The sequence below is a fragment of the Anser anser genome (genome assembly GCF_964211835.1).
Source record: "Anser anser genome assembly, chromosome: 3".
NCBI classification, from domain to species: Eukaryota; Metazoa; Chordata; class Aves; order Anseriformes; family Anatidae; genus Anser; species Anser anser.
The window spans coordinates 39,325,105-39,349,599 of NC_139722.1; the positions used below are offsets into that span (position 1 = coordinate 39,325,105).

General features: G+C 40.8%; 1 protein-coding gene across 1 annotated transcript in view; it reads left to right on the forward strand.

The window, feature by feature from the left end:
• The window catches only part of ZNF292 (zinc finger protein 292), a 60,930-nt gene that overhangs the window by 17,618 nt on the left and 18,817 nt on the right, over positions 1–24,495 (forward strand). Inside the window, exons 2-4 of the mRNA XM_083829233.1 lie at positions 13,193–13,347; positions 14,410–14,488; positions 17,219–17,354. Coding sequence (XP_083685359.1) covers positions 13,193–13,347; positions 14,410–14,488; positions 17,219–17,354 — 370 coding nt within the window. The remainder of the gene's footprint in view (positions 1–13,192; positions 13,348–14,409; positions 14,489–17,218; positions 17,355–24,495) is intronic.

Below are 24,495 nucleotides of genomic sequence, written 5' to 3' on the forward strand. Positions count from 1 at the left end.
TGTCCACGGAATCACAATACGTGCACTGCAATGTTCTCTGTTGTTTGCGCTCAGTTACCCTCTCTGCTTCCTTCCAGAGTGCTGTACATCTGAGATGCATCAGTATCTTTCATTTAAGGTACTGGTCCCGAATGTAGGAGCTTTCAATGACCGCGTGTACCGTGTAAGAAGTGACTGGCAGAGACTTTGAAGTCTGAGCATAGATGTGTGCATGTATGTGTGTTTCCAGCACTGGTGAACAATTCATCTCGCAGAACCGTGGAACTTCATGGTGTTCTCATTCCCTGATGCAGAAATAGCTCACTTCTGGAAGTGTTACTATAAATAAGATCTTCAGAATAGAGTAGTTATTCGGAAGGGTCTTACAACAATCTTCTACTCCAGCTGCCCTGTTTGAAATACTGTTCTGTTTTCTTTTGAACCATAGTTAAACAGCCAATTAGTTGCAGCTCATAACTGCTGCACCTAAAGAGAAGTCAGCAGTGTGAAACATACGTATAGGAAATACTATTTCAAAGACAAGCAGATTTGGGTCTGGGGAATGAAAACTGCCTTAAGGTTACTACAGCCCATGGGAGTTGGTATTGGGGGTCTTTAATGTACTAACTGGGCAATTTTTTGTTCTTGAATAGTAGGCAGTTCCTTTGTCAGAGAAGAAATACATCAGAGAAATGACCTGGTCAGACTTCTAACTCCTTACGTTCTGTTAATGATCATCTGCAAGGTACAGAGATGGATGAAAAAGGCAATAAAATGAAATACAGATACATGAAGGGGAAGAAATGATTTTCTTAAAGAGATACGGTAAATCTCACTAGTCTGAGCTTCAGTAAAATTATTTTTGAAGTGTCAAGACCAAAAAGATGGCAGTTAGTGCTAGAATGAGGACACATAGGATGCTGGATATTGGGATACAGCGGGTGGCACTTGTTATCAGTTGAAGTTTTGGTAGGAGTGTTAAAGCTTTCTTTCAGGACTACATTTTAACTTTGTAATCCAAAAGAGTGGGTTGTGCTAGCAATACAGACTTGGATGGCATCATCTCTTCCTTTCTCCTTTCTTCGGAGGTCGGTATGGCTGCATTGTCAGTGTTTGTCACACCCAGCAGCAGTCATTTAGCACAGGAAGACTCTCTAAAAAGACAGGACAAGCATTTTCATGTCCTTAGAGCTGCTATGTCATCTGGCATTGTCCGGTTCACCTGGCACATTGTTGCATGCTTTAGTAACTTGGATACTGACAAGCAGGAGGCATCTTAGCCTCCTTATTGTGCCTTATATTCCTAAAAATGCAGCTGTGTCAATTCAGAAGGCAGTTGTTGCTCAATTAAGGTAGTACACGTGAAATTTAAGGCAGAGAGGTGAAATAATTGCAAGCAGATAGTAATGTGGGGTTCCTGAAGGTCAGGGTATTAAAGTTACTGGAACTCCTTCTGCATAGTTCAGTAGCTGACCACAGCCAATATACTTCGTGACCTGAAAGAAGTAAATACAACAGCCTTTATATTTCCCCAGTTTGTATGGAAAAAGAAAATGACTCGGATGATGAGTACCACTTGAGCAGTACTTACATGGAGCAAACAGTTGACAGCACTTCAAATGCTATTCCCGCTCACTTTTGCTGTGCGTTTTGAAAAGTCAGTTTCTGCCAACGAATATGAGTTTATAATGAGAGCTAATGTGGAAGACAGCAGTTTCCAAAGAATATGTATTTAAATCATATACATTTGCATATCTTGCTCTTCTGGTCTTATAGTCAGATAATAGTAGCACCACAGTAAGGTGATTTATCCTTCAAATGAAAAGAACTTTTTCAGGGTTCTGACTGATTACGTGTTTCTGTACAACGTATGTATCTCTGGCACTTCAAGCTAAATAAGGAGGATTGTCTGGTTTTCCCAATATCTGAAATGTAGGATTTTGACAGGAAACTCCTTTACAAAAAGTACAAAGAAGGATAAAGATTGTGGCAGTTGATGTTTTTGAACTTAACTCTAAGGCAAAAATAATCGAGATTTTTTTTTTTTTCAAAGCAGTCTTGTGAACTCAAAGCCTTACAAAGGCAAACTTCAGAGGTTCAAATACAGAAGGAAAGTCACGGATATGTTGCTTCCCACCTATCTTCCCTTGCATTTTCACTTCTACTCCCTCAGTTGTAATCTTCTAGGGAAGAAAAAGAATCCCACAGGTCAACGTTATGTATTGTTTCTCTAAATCAAGAGTAATGAAAATTTATCAGTGTTCTCGAATGTAACAGTAGCGGTACACGATTGGATTAAAAATGGAGAAATAAAGCAGGTACAAGAAAGAGACTACAAAACCAGAATGGACCTGTACAGTGCAATGACAATTCTCTGGGGTTTGTAGCTAGTCTTGTTGCTTTGCAAATAATGCCTGAGAGTGTTGCTCTGGATAGCGTGCAGTTTCTGTAAGAGTACAAGCAACGGTCGCTTGTCTTCAGCCAAGCTGCATAGCCACATACTGAGGTGGGAGAAGAATACAGAAGGGAGTTAGAAAATTAATTCAGAAGACTCCTAAAAGAAAGCAAAAGGAGAATTTTAACTCTGTAGCCAGCAGCTTAATTACTGGTCGCATTCAACTCATTGTTAGGTATATGAAGCATACCTAACATACTACAGAAACGGCTGTGGCCAGTTCTTAATTTTAATTTTATTTCAGAGCAAATTCTGGTTGCGCATTTCAGAAAGTGTACAGTGTGCAAGTCTGCAAGGCAGTTACCATGAAGTTCACTGCTTGTTAGTTGGTATTAGTGTTCTTAAGAGAAGAAATCAGATACATCTGCCCATGTTGTCCTACTGAACTCATGCAGTAGCTTAAGGGTCTTAAGACAACACTTTCCTCCAAAGAAATAATTCTGCATTCTTTGCTTTGTGCTGGCACAAGCACTTGAGTCTACACGCTGAATGTATTTGGGGAGCTGGTAGGAATTAAATTTTGTTCTGTTTCTCGCTGATTAAGGATTAGCTCTGGTCACAGATTTCCTCGAGGTCCAAACAACCCTTACCCTATAAATGGTTATTTAAAAGATGATAAACAGTGAATATTAGGAAAGTAAAGGGCTATATAGGGCGGAAGTAAAGCTGCTAGTAAGCACAGAATCGCTGCTTGTTTAAACTGTCAGTAGTGTCCGTGATGCTGAAAAAGGGAAAGAAAATGTTGCACTGCTTATTGGAGTTTGTGGACTCTTACTGGTGAAGTTGTGCAGTATTTTGGACTACTGTAACCCATGGGAATAGCGCAAGCCATTTTCCTCATTGGACACATAGGATACAATCTTGTTTATTTTTAGTCCTTGTCCTTTAAAGCATATTAAAAACTTGTACTGCAGAGAGACCAAAGAAGCTGTTCCTTCTCAGTTTGTGTTAACCTATGTAAAGCTGTTTGTTCTACCAGTGAATTGCATGTGGAGCAGTGAAAGAATGCAGGTGTTACCATGCCCTTAAACTGGAGGAGACGGAGACAGGGCAGTGAATTGGGGTCACCTCTGCTCTGTGTAACTTGGTCTATACTGGGAGCTGGCCATGGTGGTGGTGATTTTTGGTGCTTTGTTTTTGTGTTCACCCCCCCCCCCCCCCCCCCCCGAGAGTTAGAAACTAAGTGAGGAGGACTGTGATGTTCTCCTATGCAAGAAACTGGAATTACTGGCTTAGACCTGTACACTGTACTCCTTCCCACTGCTTCTTGGGTTTTCTATTTTTGAAATCACGATGACACCTCAGAGCAACGGAGGGGCAATGAGTTCGTTGAACTCATAGCATTGCCTCGAGGACCTTGATCAGTACGGGCGTTTTGTGGGGAAGGGCAGCTTGTATGCCATTTGAAGAGTTAAATAGCCATCACTATATCAGCTAACATCAGGAAAAAAATCAACTAGAAATGGTTTTCTTTTAAACAAAAGCCAAGACTTTGTGGGCTTACAGCCCACAAATCAGGTTCCAGAGTTAATTTTGAGGGCTGGATCCTTGTATTGAGACCTGGATTTACATATATTTTTTGTGTACATGCACGTGTGTACATACATGTTAAAAAAATTAGCTCTGTTCTACTGATGCCTATGTCTTGTTATATACCTCTCTCTGAGATACACTGTTTTATGTAATCGTGTCTTTTCCAAGTCTAAAGCTTCAAGAAAAATACAAGCAGTGACAAAAAAAAATCCAGAACTTGCTAATCCTTAAATCAAGGCATGCTTTATGATAAACTGTAAGTGTTGTAAGATATTGTAGATGTCCCATGAAGCTGGAAATTTATCAAGATACCGAAAGTCTGGGTGACTTCAAGTATAAAGTGCTATGACATCAGAAATTAAGTACTAAATAGTCACATTTTAAGATGATGCGTACCCCACGTTCGTTCAGTTGCCAGCTGTATAGTGTAAAAAATCAGAACTCTGATCTTACACAAAACTGTAAATTTTGTGGTGCTGGTACTTATTACATCTGGAAAATCTTTTCCTGTAGTTAGCTACTTGCTGGTCCTACTGACAGGTGGAAAAATGTAGTTGTCTGTTTTAAATTTTAAAAATTACGGATGAGTTTTGATTTGAGTGGGTTTGAAGTGAAAGTTTATGAGCTTGGCTTACGTACGTCACAGATCCGCTAGGTGTCTGTGTCAGCGTGCACCCAAGGCCGTCACACCCCCCTTATCTTAATCATTTTTGTAATTATGTAATGTTACTTACCTTAGCTGCTTAGATAATGTGTGGATACGGTGGGGTTTGTGTTTATGAGTGGAGGTGTTAACCAGTGGTTTCTGTGTCGGTGCCTATAGGTTTGGCCATGCGCATAAAAGAAGTAGGATTCCTCACATTTATTGTTTTGAGGTTTAAATTGCTTCCTGCCACATCGAGGGCAAGCACAGCAGTCGTACCTGAGAGAGGGGGAGCACTGGCATAGCAGCTCGAAGATGAAGTGTGATTTTTTGTTTGCGTTCATATAACGCTCTGTAAGAATTCCCTAAGTCGCATGACTCTGGAACGTACCAAATTTGATAGGAGTCCATGAGAGAGTTTATAACTTGTAGCTTCTCTTACGCTCTTATTACAGATACTTTATTCCTACAGTCTCCACCACCAATAAGCATCTCAAGTCCTCTTCTTCATCTGCCAAAAAACTATGCACTGTTTCAAATAATAAATGATTCCCTGTTTAGCTTGGCTTATTCCTGTAGTGCTGAACTTAAATTCTTACATACCACAGAGTATGTATTTTGCTGTATAAAATTTTCAGATGTCAAGTAGTGTAGTTCTGAGCTTTACTTGCATGGTATGTTAGCCAGAAATGTTTAGATGTGGTTGTCTTGGTCTGTCAAAGTAATTGATAAGGTGAGATTTAGAGAAGGAGTATAGTTTGCTTGTAGGGGAAATCTAAGACTTGAGTCTTTTTGAGTTATTACAGAGATAGTTTACAGAAAACACACTTTATGACTTCTATCTTGGAAACTATTCTAATTTCTTAAATTTACTTATACCTTCTGTGGTTGTTTAAGCTTATTTGGCCAATTCATTTTTTTTAGATAACAAATAAATTGTCTGGTTTGAGAACAGCAGAATTACTGTAGTCCCAAAGGAAGAAAAATAACTGAAAGGCAACTTGTCTTAATATGATCACCTGTGTATGTTTTTGCATGTATGTGAATTTACGTATACGTTCGTGGAAGAGAGAAACTTCTTTACCCTTGAAGTGTTGCTGGAGGTTGTTCCCCTGCCATATCCGGTTTGGTATTTGGGTATGTGAAGGAGAATTCACCAGGTCTTGCGTTTCCTAAGGGATGCATCAAGACAGAGCGTTCCAGAGTCGCCGCTGCGGTGCCTTAGGTTCCCTGCTCAAGCTGCTCCATCTTCTGGCATCGCTGCTGGCCATCTTTCTTGACATTCAGCTCCTGGCATCTTCTTCTAACAAGCCCCACGTGTATCAGCTTTCTGCCCAGCGGTGGGACCTGGCAGGCCTTGACCACATGCTTACAGCTGCAGCATGTGTCGTTTTAATTCGCTCGCAGTCGGGCTGGTGATACAAGCCAGGAATGAATGAAGCTTGCCCTATTTCTTGAATCAGCCCCTTGTGATGCTTCTTGTGAAGATAGCTGTGCTTTTGGATCAGCCAGTGACTGACGTGCTGGAGGAGAGGTTAGTGGTGATGTGCCAGCGAAGGGTGAGCCCTGCCGTGGTGGGAGGGTGTCAGGGGCATCTCAGGGAGTGCCGCTGTCACCCCTCAGACCGGCTGTTTGCTCGGGCTTGTTCATAACGAAGCGACTGCTCCGTGGCTTGGAGTTGGCTTCACGGGGGCGGTGTTGCTGCTGCTGTCCATGTGCAGCTCTTTAAGGCTCACCTCTGACGTGACTGTATCACGCTTGTTGCTCAGACTCTTTTCCTGCGTGGATGTGCTGGAGGACAGTCACTGAAATAGAGGCTTTGGTGTTTGCTAGATTGGTTTGAAAGGCATGGCTCACCTGTGTCCCTGCTGTCTGTCGCTTTCCCTGTCTGTTAGTCCTCTGGGCATAGGCAGGAATGGAGGCGGCAGTTCCAGGCACGTTCCAGCATACCGGGGCAAGCTTGCCTTTATTCAGCTGTCTACAAGGGTAAAGAATCTGAGCTGAGGAGCTGAAGAAGCATGTAGGTGTGGACTGCACATGTGAAGCTCCAGTTAATAGCAAATAATCCCTTCCTTTTGTATGAGACGGATTTTTCACACAGCTTCAGTGTTGTAGGGCTGGTCTCAGCAGAGGAGGTTGCCCAGTGTAATGTTTGGAAGTAGAAACACATCCTCTGGTAGATGCATTGCTACTGCAAGCATTTATGTAAGCATTCTGATAAAGATTGACAAAGATAAAAATGTATTGTCTGAACATTACCCGTGGCTAAATATTTTCCACAGCTGAAATCACAGAAAATCACAGATACAGTATTTCTGGTTTTTTAACTGTACAAATTAAAATGCTTCCATTTTTTGGGCATTCTTGTGTGTAAGCTGCAGCTGAAATAAAATGCAGCCTTGGTCTCACAGAGGAACAAAACTTTGCTGCTGTGCTCTGAATAAAGCACTTGGCTTGATTAACAAGCATGTCCTGACTAGGGAGATAAATAACTTAATGAGGCCCAGGGCTGGGGGTAAAATTCTTTCTTTTTATGGTTGTAAACGGAACACAACAATGATTCATTAGCAAAGCAGAATGTATTTGATTTTCTTTGTACAGTGGCAGTGCTGTATAGTCTGGGGACATCCAGACAAGGAAATCTGTCATCCTGAAGAATACTTTTGAAGGGCGTGGTGGGCGTAAGTGCTTAATATAGTTCATGTAATGGCTTGGAAGTGGTGATCTATATACGCGAGATACAAATAGCACTATTTAATGCTGAAATCGGTGTCACTATGTTATGGTGCAAGCCTCCCTGCTTGCTTTATGCGGTGTGTTTGCATCTGTACATGCTGCTTTTAAAGAACAGTAGTGGTAGTAACAGATGACCAATATGCCAAATACTTTTTGGAACTTGCCAATTTGTTGATTAAGTCTACTTTTAATTTAGTTGATTACTTACAAACCTCATATTTTCAAAACAAAATTTTATTTCAGTTTATTAAGCTAGACTTGGACTGGAATAGTGTTGGTAGGGCTTTCTGCAAGTGCTTCAGTAATTCCTCCTCAGTCCAGCTTTCTGGTATTAATGACTACATGACATTTCTGTAAAGTTCCTGATTACTTGGGAGAATCCCAGCTGGGTTCTGTCGTAATAGGCCTGCGGTCTTAAATACTCTCCCTGACTCAGATCAGACTGCGATAGTGCCTACTTGGAGATTTTTCAGCATCCTGATTACCTACAACCTCTCTTTTTCCTGCCCCATGAAACTTGAGATCTTCTGATCTGGTAGTTACAGGTCTGTGTGAGTGGTCACTTTTCAGGGCTTGCTTCAGTTTCTGTCTACCAGGGCTGTTAATTTCTTCTTCTAGGTGTTGCTGTCTCTTTGCAGCAGCTGGTCAGAATCCTCTTCAGTCATGCTTCTCAGATAACCAGTTGCTTAAGTTACATCTCCCTGCTTCCTTCTGCTTCCTCACTCCCTTTCTTCTGTCCTCTCCTGCTCAGCTTCACACTTTGAGGCTTTCGGGATATGCTGTTGTCCTGGTTTGGCAGCTAACTTTGAAATGTTCTTCCGTATGTCAAAGCGTGTGTTAATCTTGTTGCTTGCTGTGGACTTCTGAAGATGCAGATGGGCCATACATTGAAAATCAGATTTATGTTTAGCAGGTAAACCTAGTGTTTCTGATATTAAACAGGATTCCTAACTTGATGTATCAAATGCCTAAACTTATCTTGCTGGCAGAAACTATTTGGCAGATTTAAGATGGCCAAGTTGGCTGTAAAGGGTTTAAACAATCAGCTGAATAAAAGTAAAGGGCAGTGTATGCAACCTGGTACTGCCGTGATCTGATATGTTAATTACTACTAAGTTGTATGTTTTGTTGTTGTTTACTGATAAGTCAAAAAAAAAAAAAAAGAAATACCTTGATTCAAATTAATCAAAATGGAATGTAATTCATGATGACAACATTAGCTTTAATAATTCATCCCTAATTATGAAGCTGGCTCACTGTTTTAGCGAGGTAGCATTCCATGCTAATGCAGAGAATTTTCCTGGCTAATTTAAGAATCCGTATGTACAGTAAGCAATGCTGAATGTTTTATTACCATGTTTGTTCCTCGTTTACTCATAATGTCACCAACAACTTTCGCATTTTCACCAGAGAGGAAGAATTGCTTCTTTCAAAAAAGTGTAAAATTAGTTAAGCTATGTTGTTCATTTTTAATGCAAAGTGCTTGCATGTTGCTTTTTCCAGTGCAAAAATAAGTCATAGCTGAGCACTTAAAAGGAAAAGTTTATTCCTTTGCAAAAAAGGATTACAAAATTATGCTTTTTCTTCTAAATTTTGAGTATTGTGTACTGTAGTGTGATCTGTGAAAGGTGCTGCATTGATTTCTCTGCTGTGTTCTTAACAAGAAAGAAACAGGTTAATGAGAAAACATTTTCTTCTGCAAGACTGGCATTCATATAAAGCTTCAGATCCGGTTCATTCTTTTAATGTGAGTACTTCTGTCAACTCGACTAGGTGGAGAAATTGCTGTGCATACTGTCCAAACAATTGCTTCTTGACCCAAAAAGTGAATGATGTAAAAGATATTCTTATAGTTTTTGTTCTTCAGGTTTGCTATTTTACCACTAGCATCCTTAAACACGTCACCTAGGACAAATCAGTAACTGAAATCATATTACATCCGGCTACATGAGTATTTGGGAAGAGGGAGACTCCTTGCTGGAGTTTCTTAAAAGATGCAGGTAGAGATGAGTAATGAGTGCTGTTCCTCAGGGGTCAATATAGGGACCAGCACTGTTTAACATCTTTGTCAGTGACGTGGATAGTGAGATTGAGTGCACCCTCAGCAAGTTTGCAGGTGACACCAAACCGTGCAGTGTGGCTGACACGCAGGAGGGAGGGGATGCTGCCATCCAGAGGGACCTGGGCAGGCCTGAGAGGTGGGCCTGTGCAAATCTCATGAGGTTCAACGAGGCCAAATGCAAGGTCCTGCACCTGAGGTGGGGCAATCCCAAGCACAAATACAGGCTGGGTGGAGAATGGATTGGGAGCAGCCCTGAGGAGAAGAACCTGGGTATGTTGGTTGATGAGAAGCTCAACATGAGCTGGCAGTGTATGCTTGCAGCCCAGAAAGCCAACTGTATGCTGGGCTGCATCAAAAGCAGCATGGCCAGCAGGGCGAGGGAGGTGATTGATTGTCCCCCTCTGCTCTGCCCTTCTGAGACCCCACCTGGAGCCTGCGATCAGCTCTGGGGCCCCTAGCACAAGAAGGACGTGGACCTATTAAAACGAATCCAGAGGAGGGTTATCAGGGATCAAGGGGCCTGGAGCACCTCTGCTGTGAAGAGAAGCTCAGGGAGTTGGGGTTGTTCAGCCTGGAGAAGAGAAGGCTCCAGGGCAGATGTTTCAGAGGCCTTCCAGTTCCGAAGGCGGGCCTACAGGAAAGCTGGAGACAGACTCTGTCAGGGAGTGTAGTGATAGGACAAGGGGGAATACATCTAAACTAAAAGGGGAGATTTAGCTTAAATATTAGGAAGAAGCTCTTCAGTCAGAGGGTGGTGAGGCCCTGGCACAGGCTGCCCAGAGAAGCTGTGGATGCCCCATCCCTGGAGGTGTTCAAGGCCAGGCTGGATGGGGCTTTGGGCAACCTGGGCTGGTGGGAGGTGTCCCAGGCTGTGGCAGGGGGGGTGGAAGTAGATGAGTTTCAAGCTCCCTTCCAACCCAAACCATTCTGTGATTCTCTGATTCCTTGAAGCTGACTTCTTGTTATGGTCTTGTTATTCTAGTATATTGATCATGATGCAGAAATAGACATTTGCTAGCACTGGTGACTTGTTTAACCTGTCCTCTTCTGCTGCTGCCTCTTTCTTGCTTCTGCTGTATTTTGCTCTCCCTTGATTGCTCTGCCATGATCTGTGGTGCTTTTTAGCTGCTGTTGTAAGAGGATCATATTGTTTGTTATAGTAAAACAGACGATATTCCGGTAGGATCCAGGGTTCCAGCAGGGAGCACTAGATGCTGCAGAAGCTATCTTCTGCTGCAGCAAAGGGTAGAGTATGTGACTTCTTTTAAAGGTGACTTTGTATTGAGGCTTCCTTTTAAGCCAAAATCAGTTTTAGTGCAGCTGTTTGCCAAAAAATGCAGATTTTTCTCTTATATCCTTGACTGGAATACCCCTGGTCTGTGTTTTGTCTGTGTTGTAACCAGGCTTTGTTATTGTGACTGTAAATAAACACATTACTCAATTTTTGTTTGATTGAGTTTAATATAGATTAAGTTTTCATTGAGAGCTTGTTTTGGATACTACCAAATAAGAGAATTTTAAGCATGTTCTGAATAGTACCGTTACCTAAGAGAGGGCAGATGTGTAACATAGACAAGGCAATATTGAATTTAACTCATGCTCAATTTAGTAGAGTTGAAGACCGGAATAAGCCTAGTTTTGTTTTGTCTTGTGTTTTAAAGTGACGGACTCGTGTCTCCTGAAGAATTAATGTTCTGTTCTCTTCCTAACACACAAAGCCAGAGACAGCCTGCTCATAGTTGGATTTCATATCTTGAATTGCATTATATCCAAGGCATAAAGAGTTCATTAAGATTGTTATATTTGCATAGTCAAATAAAAATGTAATATTTGCATATTTCAAATTAGCTGAGAAACACTTGGTTCTGGTTTTTATTCAGGTATATGGGAGGTCCTGTAGCAGAAGATCTTTGTTTTCCAGAGGGCTCTGACAAGACTGCTGATTTTCTTTGCCAGAAGAAACCTTGTCAGAGTTGAACCAATATTGTCAAGAAAAACTTTAATTACAGCTGACCTTAATAAAAAAGGGAAAGCATGACTTTTGGTAAATGGCCTTGGCAGTAGGAGCTATGTGAAATGCTTTCACGTTGGCAAACCTTATTTCTTTCCACACTGAACTAGCTGGTTCTGCAGATGAGGGGACAGCAGCAGATGTTTTTTTTTTTTTTTACCTGACATCAACAATGCCTTGGACTTTGTCTCCCACAGTATCCTTATAAACCATGAAATAGTCCAGTTATCCAGGCAGTATAACGAGGTGGCTGAACTGTGGGTCTCAAAGACTTGTAATTAGTAGTACGAAGTCCAGATGGCAGCAGGCTACTTGTGGCGTCCTTTCAGGGCTCAACACTGGTGAAAATCTTGTCCCGCTGACTTACTGGTGAACTGGCTGAGGGGACAGAGCACACTGTCAGCAGGTTGGCAGATGATACCAACTAGGTGGGAGCACTCGGTACACTGCAGATCAGGGATACTGTTCAAGAGGGACCTCATCAGCCTGGAGGAATGGCTGATGCAGAGCCCTGCGTGCGGGAGGGAACAGCACAGCCCCATGCCTCTGCAGCCTGGGGAGCAGTTCTCTGGGAAGGCCCCAGGAGTGGTGGTGCACAAAAGGCTGAACAGCCAGCGGTGTGCCCTCACGGCAGTGCCGCTGCACCCTGAGCTCTGTTAACATGACTGCAGCCAGCATGTTGAGGGAAATAATCCCTTTACTCAGCACTTGTGGGACTGCGTCTGGGTACTGGTGGGGAAGAATCACAGTAAATGTTAGGCAAACACAGGAGCAGGCTGCCAGCAGAGGCTGTAGGGTGTCTGTCCTTCAGGATACTCACAGATCCATTGGACATTACTCCAGACAACTTACTCTAATAGCCCTGCTTTGAGCAGGGTGTTAGACAACCTAAATCGTGATTTTTCTACCTGTTATGCCCCTGTGAAGCATACAGCAATATTGATCATCTTAATATAACAGTTTGCAACCTGCAACAGTGTAGGAATTGGCTTGCAGTCAGTTGCACTGCCCTAAGCTTGCATAGTTCTCCAACTTAATGTTATGTCTGAGCCCCCCGACGTGTCTGAAACAAATGGAAGCTTTTTGTACTTTCAGTGGTGGTGGTTATTCCATCTCTTGCAGAGTTTGGTATGCATCACTCTAATTAGTTTTATTTCTAAGTCATTCTTTGTAGGTATTCATGTGGCAAGTAGGAAAACAGCTTTTTGACTGAGTTTTGGGTGTGTATGGTGTCTTTAAAATGCTTAGTTTGTAAAAAGCAATATCCTGAAAATACCTGTATTAAGATGGCAAAGGAGAAAAAAAGTAAAACCGTTCCTGAAAGTGTAGAAGTTGAAATAAAGGCTAATTAATGCTCCCAATTTTACTTTAGAAGCTGAACTGTAGAGATGAGAAATGATTTTTTTTTTTAGTCCATCAATTATGAATTTCAAAGAGGGTGGGAGGGGAGTATCTTTGTTCCCAGGCATGCTCTTCGGGCTTTATATTTGGAAAACATGAATGTAAACTGAATTGTGTGGTGATATAACTGGGGGAAGTGTCAGTTATACTATTGTATTATCAGAGAATGATTTTTAGGGGGGTGGAGGTTAAGTTTCAATCTTCAATGAAACAATACATTTTAAGGAAAAGGTACATGTTTTGAGAATATGTAACTCATATTAAGGAGATGGACAACCCTTCTAAATTAGTTGCATCTATTAGTGAGGAGTATAAAATTAAAAAATTGTATTTGTTCCTGAATTTTGTGTTTTTCTTTCTCTTCCTAAACAGACTTTGCTGGAATATGCCGAAAAATGGAAAACATCAGAAGATCCTCTGCCCCTGTTAGAGGTGTATACAGTGGCTATCCGAAGCTATGTTAAAGCACGACCTTATCTTACCTCTGAGTGTGAGAATGTAGCCTTTGTGCTTGAACGTTTAGCACTGTGAGTATTTTTTTCAGTTACTAATACCAACCTGTACAGCATTAACTTTTCACTGCCTAAATAGTCTCAGTTCAGTTCACAATCTATAAAAATTCTAAACAGGTTGGTAGTGTAGTCTAACCCTGTTGGACAGCTAAGCACCACACAGCTGCTCCCTGACTCCGCCCCACACACACATTCCCAGTGTAACAGGAGAAGAGGAAAAGAATAAAAGCAAGAAAATTTGTGTGTAAAGATGATAATTGTTTAATAAGTAAAGGAAGAGCCAAAGGGGAGAAAGAAAACAGAAGAAATCAAGCGATGCAAAGGCAGTCACTCATTACTTCCCCCTGGTAGACTGATGCCTAGCCAGTTCTTCAGCAAAAGGCAGCTAACCTCTGTAAATCCCCTTTTTTCCTTTTGTATTGCTGAGCATGACATTATATGGCATGGAACATTCCATCTGCCTGGCAGTGTCCCCTCTCAACCTTTTGTGCACCCCCCCAGTCTCTTCACGGGAGGCAGAGTGAGAAACAGAGAGGGCCTTGATGCTGTGCAAACACTGTTGAGCAATAGTTAAAACATGGCTGTGTTATCAGCACTGTTTTGGTCACAGCTCTTAAAACACAGCACCATACAAGCAAATATGAAGAAAATTAACTCTATCCCAGCCAGCACAATAACAGTTGGAAAAACATTCCTCATGGTGAATGGTGTATCTGAGAATGTCTTTCCTTGTTAGAAATGGAGCTGTCTACAGAAGGACTCCTCTGATCTAGGAAAAGCCAAAATCTCTAGCTTGAAGCATTTTTGTCACTATTGACCCACATGCAGTCTGCAAATGCGTCAATTTACAAAGGTTATTACAGGGTTGGACTTCAGTGACAAATCCGTTTTTTGTTGGAATTACTTTTTTAGAGAACCTGCTTTTATAGGTTTTGCGAGAGCATGCAGGACCTTATCCTCTTTATATGTTCAAACAAAAACTCTTTTGGGGCTTTGACAGAGTTTGTATGATGAACAATTTTTTATTTTAGTATCCATTTAAAAAAAAATGCCTCAATATTTACATTTGCATTCCAGAAGCTGTATTGAACTTCTACTGTGTCTGCCTCTTGATTTACCTGAAAATAAATGGGAAGAATTTCAGGCTTTTGTACAGGTGAGTTTGGGTCATGAAATAACATTATGTAATATGGCTGAAGACTTGTTTCCTGTCGGATGATAAGGATCAAGCCCTTCAGCTATAAATTCAATGTACTCCAAAGCAATTGCTGTCAATCATATCACTTGTCTATGTCATAGTTCATGTAGCAGCTTTGGAGAAAAAATATTTTTAGATGCTTCAAAGGAAGTCATGTTCTAAAAGATACTTGTCTTCTAACACTGTTAGAAATTGAATATTGTGGAAGTTATTTTTTTACTGTTTGCTGTTGGTCATTTGGGGTTTATTTTATGAATGAAAGATGCTTCAGGATTTTTAGATCTTCCACAGGGCAGTAATTGATTAATGATTAGAGCTCTTTTCAAAGAAGGGTGTTGAAGCAAGTTCTGCTTTTTTGTCAACTGGAAGCTAGCAAATGTTATTCCAATTTTCAAGAAAGGCAAGAAAAATGACCTTGGTAATTATAGGCCTGTCAGTCTCACTTTGGTGCCTGGCAAAATTATGGGAAAGATTATTCTGGGAGTTAGTGAAAAATACTTGAACAACAATGAATTCATCAGTTAAAGACAACATGAGTTCATGAAGGGAAAGTCATGCCTTACTATCTTACTATCCCACTTAGTGGGCAAAGGGAAGGCAGTGGACTTGGGTTTGGGGGGATTTTAGCAAAGCTTCTGATACTGTCTCTCACAGTATCCTTTTGGACAAAATGTCCAACGTACAGCTAGACATGTACGCGATATGATGGGTAAACAATTAGCTCCTGGGTAGGGCTCAAAGAGTTGTAGTAAATGGGGTAAAATCAGGCTTGTAGACAGTCACTACTGTGTTCCCCAGGGCTCAGTTTTAGAGCCAGTGCTCATCTGTGTGTTTATCAGTGACCTGCACACTGGGTTTGAATGCCTAAATTAGGAGGTACTAAATTAGGAAGAGCTGTTAATTCCCTTGAGGGTGAAGAAGCCTTACAGTGACATCGTGATAGATACGAACACTGAGCAATAACAAATTATGTGAAAATTGACAAGAACAAATACCAGGGGTGGTGCAATCCTGGATGTGTATGTATAGGTTGGGGTACAACTGGCTGGAGCACAGCCCCGCAGAGAGGGATTTGGGGTTTTCGTTGATGGTAAACTCCAACAGTGTGCCCTGGTGGCCAAAAGGGCTGAGTGTATCCTGGGGTGGGTACATCAAGCATGGTATAGCTACCTGGTCAAAAGAAATGATAGGAATGTAAGTCACTAGTGTGTCCTGGCAGCCAGGGGGGCCAACTGCACCCTGGTGTGCATCAAGCTCGGCATTTCCAGCTGGTCAGGGGGAAGGGATTGACCTGCTCTGTTCTACAGTGGTGTGGCCTCATCTGAGTACTGTGTGCAGATTTGGGCACCAAAGTATAAGAAGGACATAAAACTATTAGAGAGTGTCCAAAGGAGGGCTATGAAGATGGTGAAGGGTCTAGAGGTCAAGACGTATGAGGATCAGCTGAGGTCCCTTGGTTTGCTCAGCCCAGAGCAGGCTGAGGGGAGGCCTCATGGCGGCCTGCAGCTCCCTCACGAGGGGAGCGGAGGGGCAGGGGCTGAGCTCTGCTCTCTGGGGACAGCGACAGGACCCGAGGGAACGGCATGGAGCTGGGACAGGGGAGGGTCAGGCTGGGTGTTAGGGAAAGGGTCTGCACCCAGAGGGTGGTCGGGCACTGGGACAGGCTCCCCGGGGCAGCGGTCACAGCACTGAGCCTGCTGGTGTTTAAGAAATGTATGGTCAGTGCTTTTAGATTTGTGGTTTAACTCTTGAGTTGTCCTGTGTGGAGTCGAGAGTTGGCCTTGATGATCCTTCTGGGTCCCTTCCAACTCAAGGTATTCTGCAATTTGTCGGAAATATGGGGGCTGGGAGATGTGAGGAGAATGAAATAATGATAGTGAAAAAGATGAGGTATGGTTACCTCAGGATTCTCAGCCTAAATAATGCAGAAAAATCTGATTTTCAAAATGATTCTTTTTACTAGCATCCGCCTAATGTAAATTAATTCTTAAGAGCTGGTGCTTGAGCCAGGAAGCTCTGTAGCTTTCTGATTGGGTTTGAAAGTAAAAGAAAAGTGAAGAGCTTGAAATGAGCCCTTCATTCTAGGACCAGTGTTAGTTGTGCATTTGTATTTAATCCACGGAGTATTTAGGCTATTTGGTTTGCTCCCAAACGCAACTCTGGTTCCAGAATCAATCCTGCTATCTAAGTGAAGTAGAAGGTATTTTGGTTGAATTTAGGAATTCAGTCTGCCTTGTATAGAACCATCGGGTGAGGTCTTACACCTTAAATCTTTGCCTTTACAAAAATACTTTGTTCAGTGTGCCCAGTGCATTAAAACGGTCAAGTGCCAAAGAGTTTAGGCAGCTGATGCCACACAAATATGTGGGCAAGAGATTTCTCATCCTCAGTTTTCAGAAGGGGGGTCATATTTCAAAAGTTAGTTTCAGAAATGTAAGTAGCAGCTCAGTTGATAAATGACAATGTGAGTTTGGGTTGCTCCATCTCTTTGGTTTCTCTGCCTAAATCTTAGGAGACGGAGGCAGAAGTAACAGCGATATAGGATAAATGTTAAGATAGTTTTGATATACGTTCAACTCTTTATCTGGTGGTTAGGTGGATGTTTTGTTTTCAAAATAAGGTATAAAGGAATATTAAAGACTTGACTTTTTTTTAACAATACTTCATTTTGTAAAATGTATCCTTCAGGTGGCTCATAAAAATTTGATGGAAAATGGCAGTCGGGAACTGCATATTTTAACTACACTTACTCAAGAGAAGGGAGTGTGGAAGAACCCAATATTGTGTGGCATTCTTTCCCAGGAACAGTTGGATCCAGATAAAGGTAAAATTTTAAATGATTAGAAAAAAATATGCCTCATTATTATAATACTTTGGAATATTATTTTGTTAAATAAGTCTTTTGTTCAACATAGCTTGTGATGATTTATAAGCTTTATCAATAAAATACACTTGTATCACTCTCTGAATTATTCAAACAGTATGTTCCTACGAATGTACAAATAATTTTATGTTAGTAATTTGCATAAAATGTAATAATAGATGGGTATCTCTTGCTGTTTTTCATTATAACTTATGCGAAAGGAAGGTTACATACAGGTTATTCTATGATGGGATTAGTTCAGTATTGGTATACGAAAACTATTTTACATAAAATATATTTAAAATGAGTGGCATTTACTGAGCTATGAAATGCAAAGTGGGACATCACTGAAAATTAATTTACACCACAGTTCTGAGATTGGCTCCCAGCAGTTGAAAAGGGAAAGGTATAGGAACAGTGTTAGGCATACAATGATATTTTCCCAATGTTTTATTTCAGGTGCCAGAGATTTGCAATTCAGAGTTGGTATCCTTGTGTTAATGAGTATTGGCTGATTGTTTTCATTCTTTGAGGCTGCCTAATTGGTTTAGAATCTGTATGAACAAGAGTGTCTGTGGCAGAGTTGCACAGTTCTCACATCAAGTAAAGTAGTTCCTCTTACCGTCAGCCTCCTTTTAGCCCGACACCTGCTTATTTTGTGTGGTATTCCCTACTTACAAAAAAAAAGTGAACTGTTCCACAGATCTTTTAACGAATGCATCCTTTTAGTAAGACATGATTCATTAGACTGCTATCATATCCCTGCTTCTGTTTCTTCTGTAGTTTTAGTCTTTCACACAGTCTTCCAGTTCTACCATCCCATTTCTGAAATGAGACGAGTCAACATGTAGATGTAGCGAATTCCTGCTTTGTTCTGTGTTCTTATCATATTATTTCCTAACTTTAGACTTGCTTTTTGACTGAGATACAAGAGACCAGTGTTTTCTTAAAACCGAATGGTTTAGTATCACTTTGTTTCTTGAGTATTTAATTCACAGTATTAGAATTTTTCCCTAACACACAGCCTATTTTTCTTCGTGTAAAGTTATGATTGTGTTTTTTACCCTACAAAAATCACTTTAGCGTTTTATTAACATTTGAATGTTGATACAACAAGTTGCTAGAACTAGTCCAGAGGAGGGCCACAAGGATGGTCAAGGGGCCTAGAGTACCTCTTCTGTGAAGAGAGGCTGAAGGAGTTGAGGTTGTTAAGCCTGGTGAAGAAAAGGCTTTGGGGAGACCTTATAGTGGCCTTCCAGTATCTAGAGGGGGTCTACAGGAAAGCTGGGGAGGGACTCTTCATCAAAGAGTGTAGTGATAGAACAAGGGGGAATGGCTTTAAACTAAAAGAGGTGAGATTTAGCTTAGATATTACGAAGTTCTTTACTGAGAGGGTGGTGAGACAATGGCACAGGTTGCCCAGAGAAGCTGTGGATGCCCCATCCCTGGAGCTGCTCAAGGCCAGGCTGGATGGGGCTTTGGGCAACCTGGTCTGGTGGAAGGTCTCCCTGTGCATGGTAGGGGGGATAGAAGTAGGTGGTCTTTAAGGTCCTTTCCAACACAAACCATTCTGTGATTCTGTCAATTTTGCATTATGTCACTTAATGGACTATGGTCCTCCGGTCTTTTACAATTGACTTTTTAAATAAACTTTATCAGCATATTTTTCAGCTTGTACTCTTCCCCCTTTTCCAAATACTTATGAAAATGCTGGACAGAAGAGGTCCTGGTAGAGATCCTCATGAATCCACTGAGAGTTTTTCTTTTTTTCATTTAACTACTAGTTTATCCATATAACAATCTGGTTTCTAATAACAAGATTGCTTGGTATATTTACAGGTTCTGAGGGACTTCTTTTAATGCCCTTAGAAAATTAATTGGATCTCCCTTATCCACATTCTCATAACTCCCTCAGATAAATACAATAAATGTATAGCATGGTTCTGTTTGAAAAAAAAAGTTTATATTTAGTGTTCTGCAGGATTTGCATTTTACCACTTTTAATCATTTATTATGTACCTCATACAATTGTTGGGTTGTTATGCAGTTCTCAGAATCCGCTAGGATACTGTTTTACTAGCTTCATGTCAAGCGTCTTTTAGCAATGATAGGGTACTTCTATGAGAGATGTGGAATTAGTGTGTAGTTGTCTCATATTTGAGTTCCTTTAGAACTCGCTTGTGAATCTTGTGATGAGTATTAATTTTATCAGTGTTTTCCTATAAAGACTTCTGACATCTCAGGATTCCTTTTAGTCCTGAATGTTTTTTGCTCAAGGACGCCTCTTCCTACGACTGACTGCTCTGTTAGTCATTACTTGTCTTGATGGTAGAAAATGGTACCTACCTAAATTACAAAAGATTACGTGTCATGATAAAATGTCATCAAAAGTAAGAGTTACCCCTTCTGCAAAGAAAGCCAAACACCAGTGTACATGACATTCAGGAGAAGGAGAATTCTGAAGCTACTGATGAGTTTCTTGTTTCTGAATTCTGTTCAGTGTTAAAATTGATTTTTTTTAAAAAAAAAAAAGCCATTGATACCAGTGTGCTTGATGCTTATGAGTTTCTCTGACTTCTTTTGTATCAGAAGGTGTTTGCATCCCCATTCAGGTAATGATTCCAATGTGCAAAACATTTTTGACATCTGTACTAGTAGTTTTTGTGGCTTTGAGACTCATTAAGCCTGGATGTTAGTATAACTCACTCAGAATGAATTAGCTACCTAGGTGTGCTGTTAATCTCACTTGGATCAGTGCTGACTCCAAGCTGTAGTTACCAGGGCGCTTGTGTGAAAGAATTGAAGACAGAAGTACATAGAAGATTTTTGTGTTTTTACAAAAATAAATCTTTCTGCCTTACTTTTCTAAGAGAGGGACACATGAAGGAACCTTTATCTATTTGAATGAGGATGAGCAACGCTTTAAAGAAGAGCTAGTGACTTCAAGTTATTTTCATGTTGTAACCTCATTCTGTTCGACTTGAAAGTCCAGGTTGGTAGGTTTTTAGTCTGGTTAAATGCATGAGAACATGGTATAAAGCGGTGGAAGGCTGACTGACAATCACCAATGTGAACCATTTGGTTGGAGGTGAGGTGCCATCCTGTTGCTATGCCGTTTTTTAATCCCTTCTATCAGTGGCAAGACTGTAATACTGCGTATCAACTGAATATCAAGAATATGAATAAGCTGTTCTCTATCTACTGCTGTTCTGTAATACTGCATTGTTTTGTGCCCTCTTGCTAATTTGAAGGATATTTTAGTAATATAAAAACCCAAAAGCACAGGGAGTTTGCTTTCTTGTCTGTAATCCAGCACTCCCACTGGTTACCACTTAGCACTCTTTCACTGGACAGCTGTCTCTCAGCAGTTTTCAACATCAACTTCCCTGTAACAATCTTCAGAATATTTGTAAACTTTCTTTACAAGACCTTGTTTTTGTTCTTAATATCAAACAGTAAAGGCAAAGTTACAGAAGTTCTCAAGTCTGTACACTGAGATGTTATCATTTGGCAAGTTTGATCAGTCTTTAAGTAACAGAGTAAGCATTTATCTGTTGGGTACTATAGAATCATCTAGGTTGGAAAAGACCTTTTGAGATCATCAAGTCCAACCATGAACCTGACCTACCGAGCCCCATGACCAAACCACATCCCTGAGGGCCATGGCCTCACATCTTTTAAATACCTGCAGGCAATGGGACTCTACCGCTTCCCTAAGCAGTCCGTTCCAATGCTTGACCACCTTCTCCATGAAGAAATTCTCCTGGTGTCCAATCCCCTGATACAATTTGAGACCATTTTCTTATGCCCTATCAGTCGTCACCTGGTAAAAGAGACATGGATACAGATTCGTGTGTATACATGTATAAAATCCTTTAAAACTATAAATATTCTCTAGGTGCTTGATTTGTCACCTGTTTGAGTGACAAACATTGGAATTGCCCTAATTTATTAGCCTATTGGTGACTACGAATGTTGGCAAATTTGGCTTAAGTTGTCATACTTTGCATGATAGATGTTACCAAATAAAAGAGAATCCTCTTTGGGAAGTCTTACAATGCTGAAATCCCACTTGAGTTGTTTCTGAAGAAAACTAATCTCTCCCCCTACAACTGCAACATCAGCATTGTCTTTTTGCTTCCTGTTTATGCCTTTGAGTCCTAGGCTGGAAATGGGAGTTTGGATTCCTAAGGAGCTGAGGGGTACATTTTTTGTTGTTATTGTTGACCAGTGACTCTAAAGATAACTTATTTTCAGAAACTGAAGTGTCAATAGGGACTTGGGATATCATTTGTGGGGCCCCTTAGGTGGACATTTGAGTTGATAGCACTACTTTTAGCTGCCACCTGAGATTTCCTGCGAGAATCTCCTTTTGAGTTTCCTGAATCTGCTTGGAATGGTCTATCATGAATCAATCTACAGTCATTTGAAGAATGCCCACACAATCTTTCACTGCCGTCAGAGCAGTTCATTGTCCAAAAAGACGTTCTCCCATCAGTTCCACAAACTTCTTTCTTCTCTTTCCTGAGCCTTGCCCATATATTTACCCAAAAGGAGGTACAAAATTATGTGACCAGCCCTGCAACTTCTTGGTTCAGATCTTGGTTCCTCGAGAGAATTCTCTCTTAAAAGTGTGCTCGGGATCTGTAAATTCTTCCTGTAAATTTTCTTGTTCTTCTTCTACCTAAACCTGTCTCCTGTGCCTTTAAAGAATGTCTCTCACATTCTGAGTTTTGGCTATGTAGCACCATACATACATATAATCTCTAACGTGGATGCTTCAGAGATCACCCAGAGTTGCATGAACCCATTGGGTCATGATGATAGCGAAGTACCAGTGTTCTCATACAACATTTCAGAGATCCCTTGTGAATGTGTTGCTAACATTCTTTACTGTGGACCACCACTCAACCAGTTACCACTGACCTCAGGTAATGGGAGTAACCAGTCCCAGCACCAAAGCAGGAAGAAATTGGGAGATATATACTAGACGTGAAAATATAATCTCATCGACATCATTAAATTCAAGATGACTGGACCTGTCACTACTTCAGGTTTCAACTGCAAGGCTATTTCTTTTTAATTGTGATTGCATCAGAATGCTGATGAACAACCGGTGTTACATCTGGAGCGAGGAATTTTTCATGTTTTCCTGCTTCATTATCTTACTAGGTTTCTTTCCCTAACCAGTTCAATATTAATTCTTCACATGATAGTGGGTCTTTTGTCTTACTGCCTCCTGAACTACCGTTTTAATTTTGAATGAACTACTGATTTTAATTTCAGGTCAGTACTGATTTCTGATCTTGAATTGAAACTGATCTGAATTCATGACAACCAGAATTTACCTTTCTTGAAGTTGTATGCCTAATCTGGTCAGTCTTAATGCTTAGTATCCCAAAGACTGAAAACTGAAGTATGGCTAAGTATTTTGAGTTATGTGATAACCTGTACAATGGTAAAAATGCTCTACTATTACACTTCCACTACCAGTTTCTGCCAGTGTGGCTTGTGCTCTTCAGCATGACCCTCTTTCCATGCTAGAGGTTGTCATTTCCTTGCAGTGATGATCAAATCCTCCAAAACCTAAGCCTGTGCTCTCATTGGTGTCGCCTCATCTGGTACAGAGGGTGAGTGGAAGAACTGTCCAGAGGAAAATGATCTGAGATAACAGTACAAAAAATGAGGCGGCTGCATTTATTTTACCTCATTCTGATTATCCTTAGAGATTTAAAGCTTGATGTCAAGAATTAAGTTATTGAATTTTTCATAGGTTTAAATGTAGCAGGCAGACTTCTGAAGTATAGCCCACTGAAGAGATGTTCAAGGACACAACCATCACTATTCGGAGAACATCAAGGTGGATAAAGGGCAGGCTAGAATTTAAATAGCCAGCATGGAACTATTTTGAGTAATCAGAGCGCAGCTACCAGAAGTCAAATGATACCAACAGCATCACTTAAAATTAAAAAAAAAAAAAAAGTGTTTTCATCCTGGGTATATGCAAAGCGGCCACCTGGAACTTCTACCCTTTCACCAGTGTGCCCTCGTAGAGGCATCCTGGATTGGTGCTGCATTCAGCAGAATTGTGCTGAGATGTTGTGTGCACGAAGGATTCTGAGACTCAGCTCCAGGTAATTAACAAAGCATCAAGTACAGATTAGTCACCCACAGTGTGAACGCACGTATGGACTAACTCTTGAAGGTGACTAAAAAGGTTACGTCCTAGTAACTGAAGTTCTTCGAGATGGATAGTTCTCAAGTACGTTCACCTCCTGCCTTCATCCTTCTTGGCCAGAGCGAAGTTGAGAAGAAATAAAGGTCTTTGGTAGATCGACTTATATCTACTCAAGAATCGGCAAAGCGTAGGACAGTAGGATTATGAGTGGTTTGAGTAAGGCAGAAATTCATTGCTTTGTGTTCCAGAAGTCTTCCAGTCAGCCAAAATGTGACATACATGTGGACTGTCCACCATGGAGAACTTATTACTACAAAACCATCCTCACAGCTGTTGTGCTCTTGTGTGCTACTAATCTCAGGATTACCTCTTTTTTTTTTAATTTGTGTATGGTATAAGCATTACCTGTAATTAAAGCTCATAGTAGTTCTTGTGGACTTGCTGTAGAATCAGTTGCTAGTACGACCTGAGACAGCAGCTGTGGGATGCAAGGGAATAATGGGGAAATTATCTAAAAGGTTAGATTCCAGTATCTCCAGGTTTGCCAGAGTTCCCAGATCAGAGTACCATCTGTCGGATGTCACCTGCTTGTCTTTTTTCTTCTCGTATTAACTGTATATTTTAAATGAATTTTGCATGTGACTTGTACAAACAAGTTTGTGAATTTCAATGAACAGTGCACAGAAACAGCATTTAATAATTCTTCAAAGAATGATGCTATCATTAAACTGTCATTCTTACTAAATACTTCAAGTTTTGTACTCACAAAGATTAACTGCCTTGACCTGTAAAGATGTAAAGCAAAGTGTTTCTATGAAGTTATATTTGTTACTAGCAATTTGTCTGCAATAACTTTTAAAAAAGGCGACATACTGTAAAACACATTTATAAAATGCAAAAAAAAATTCTGGGAACAAATAAAAT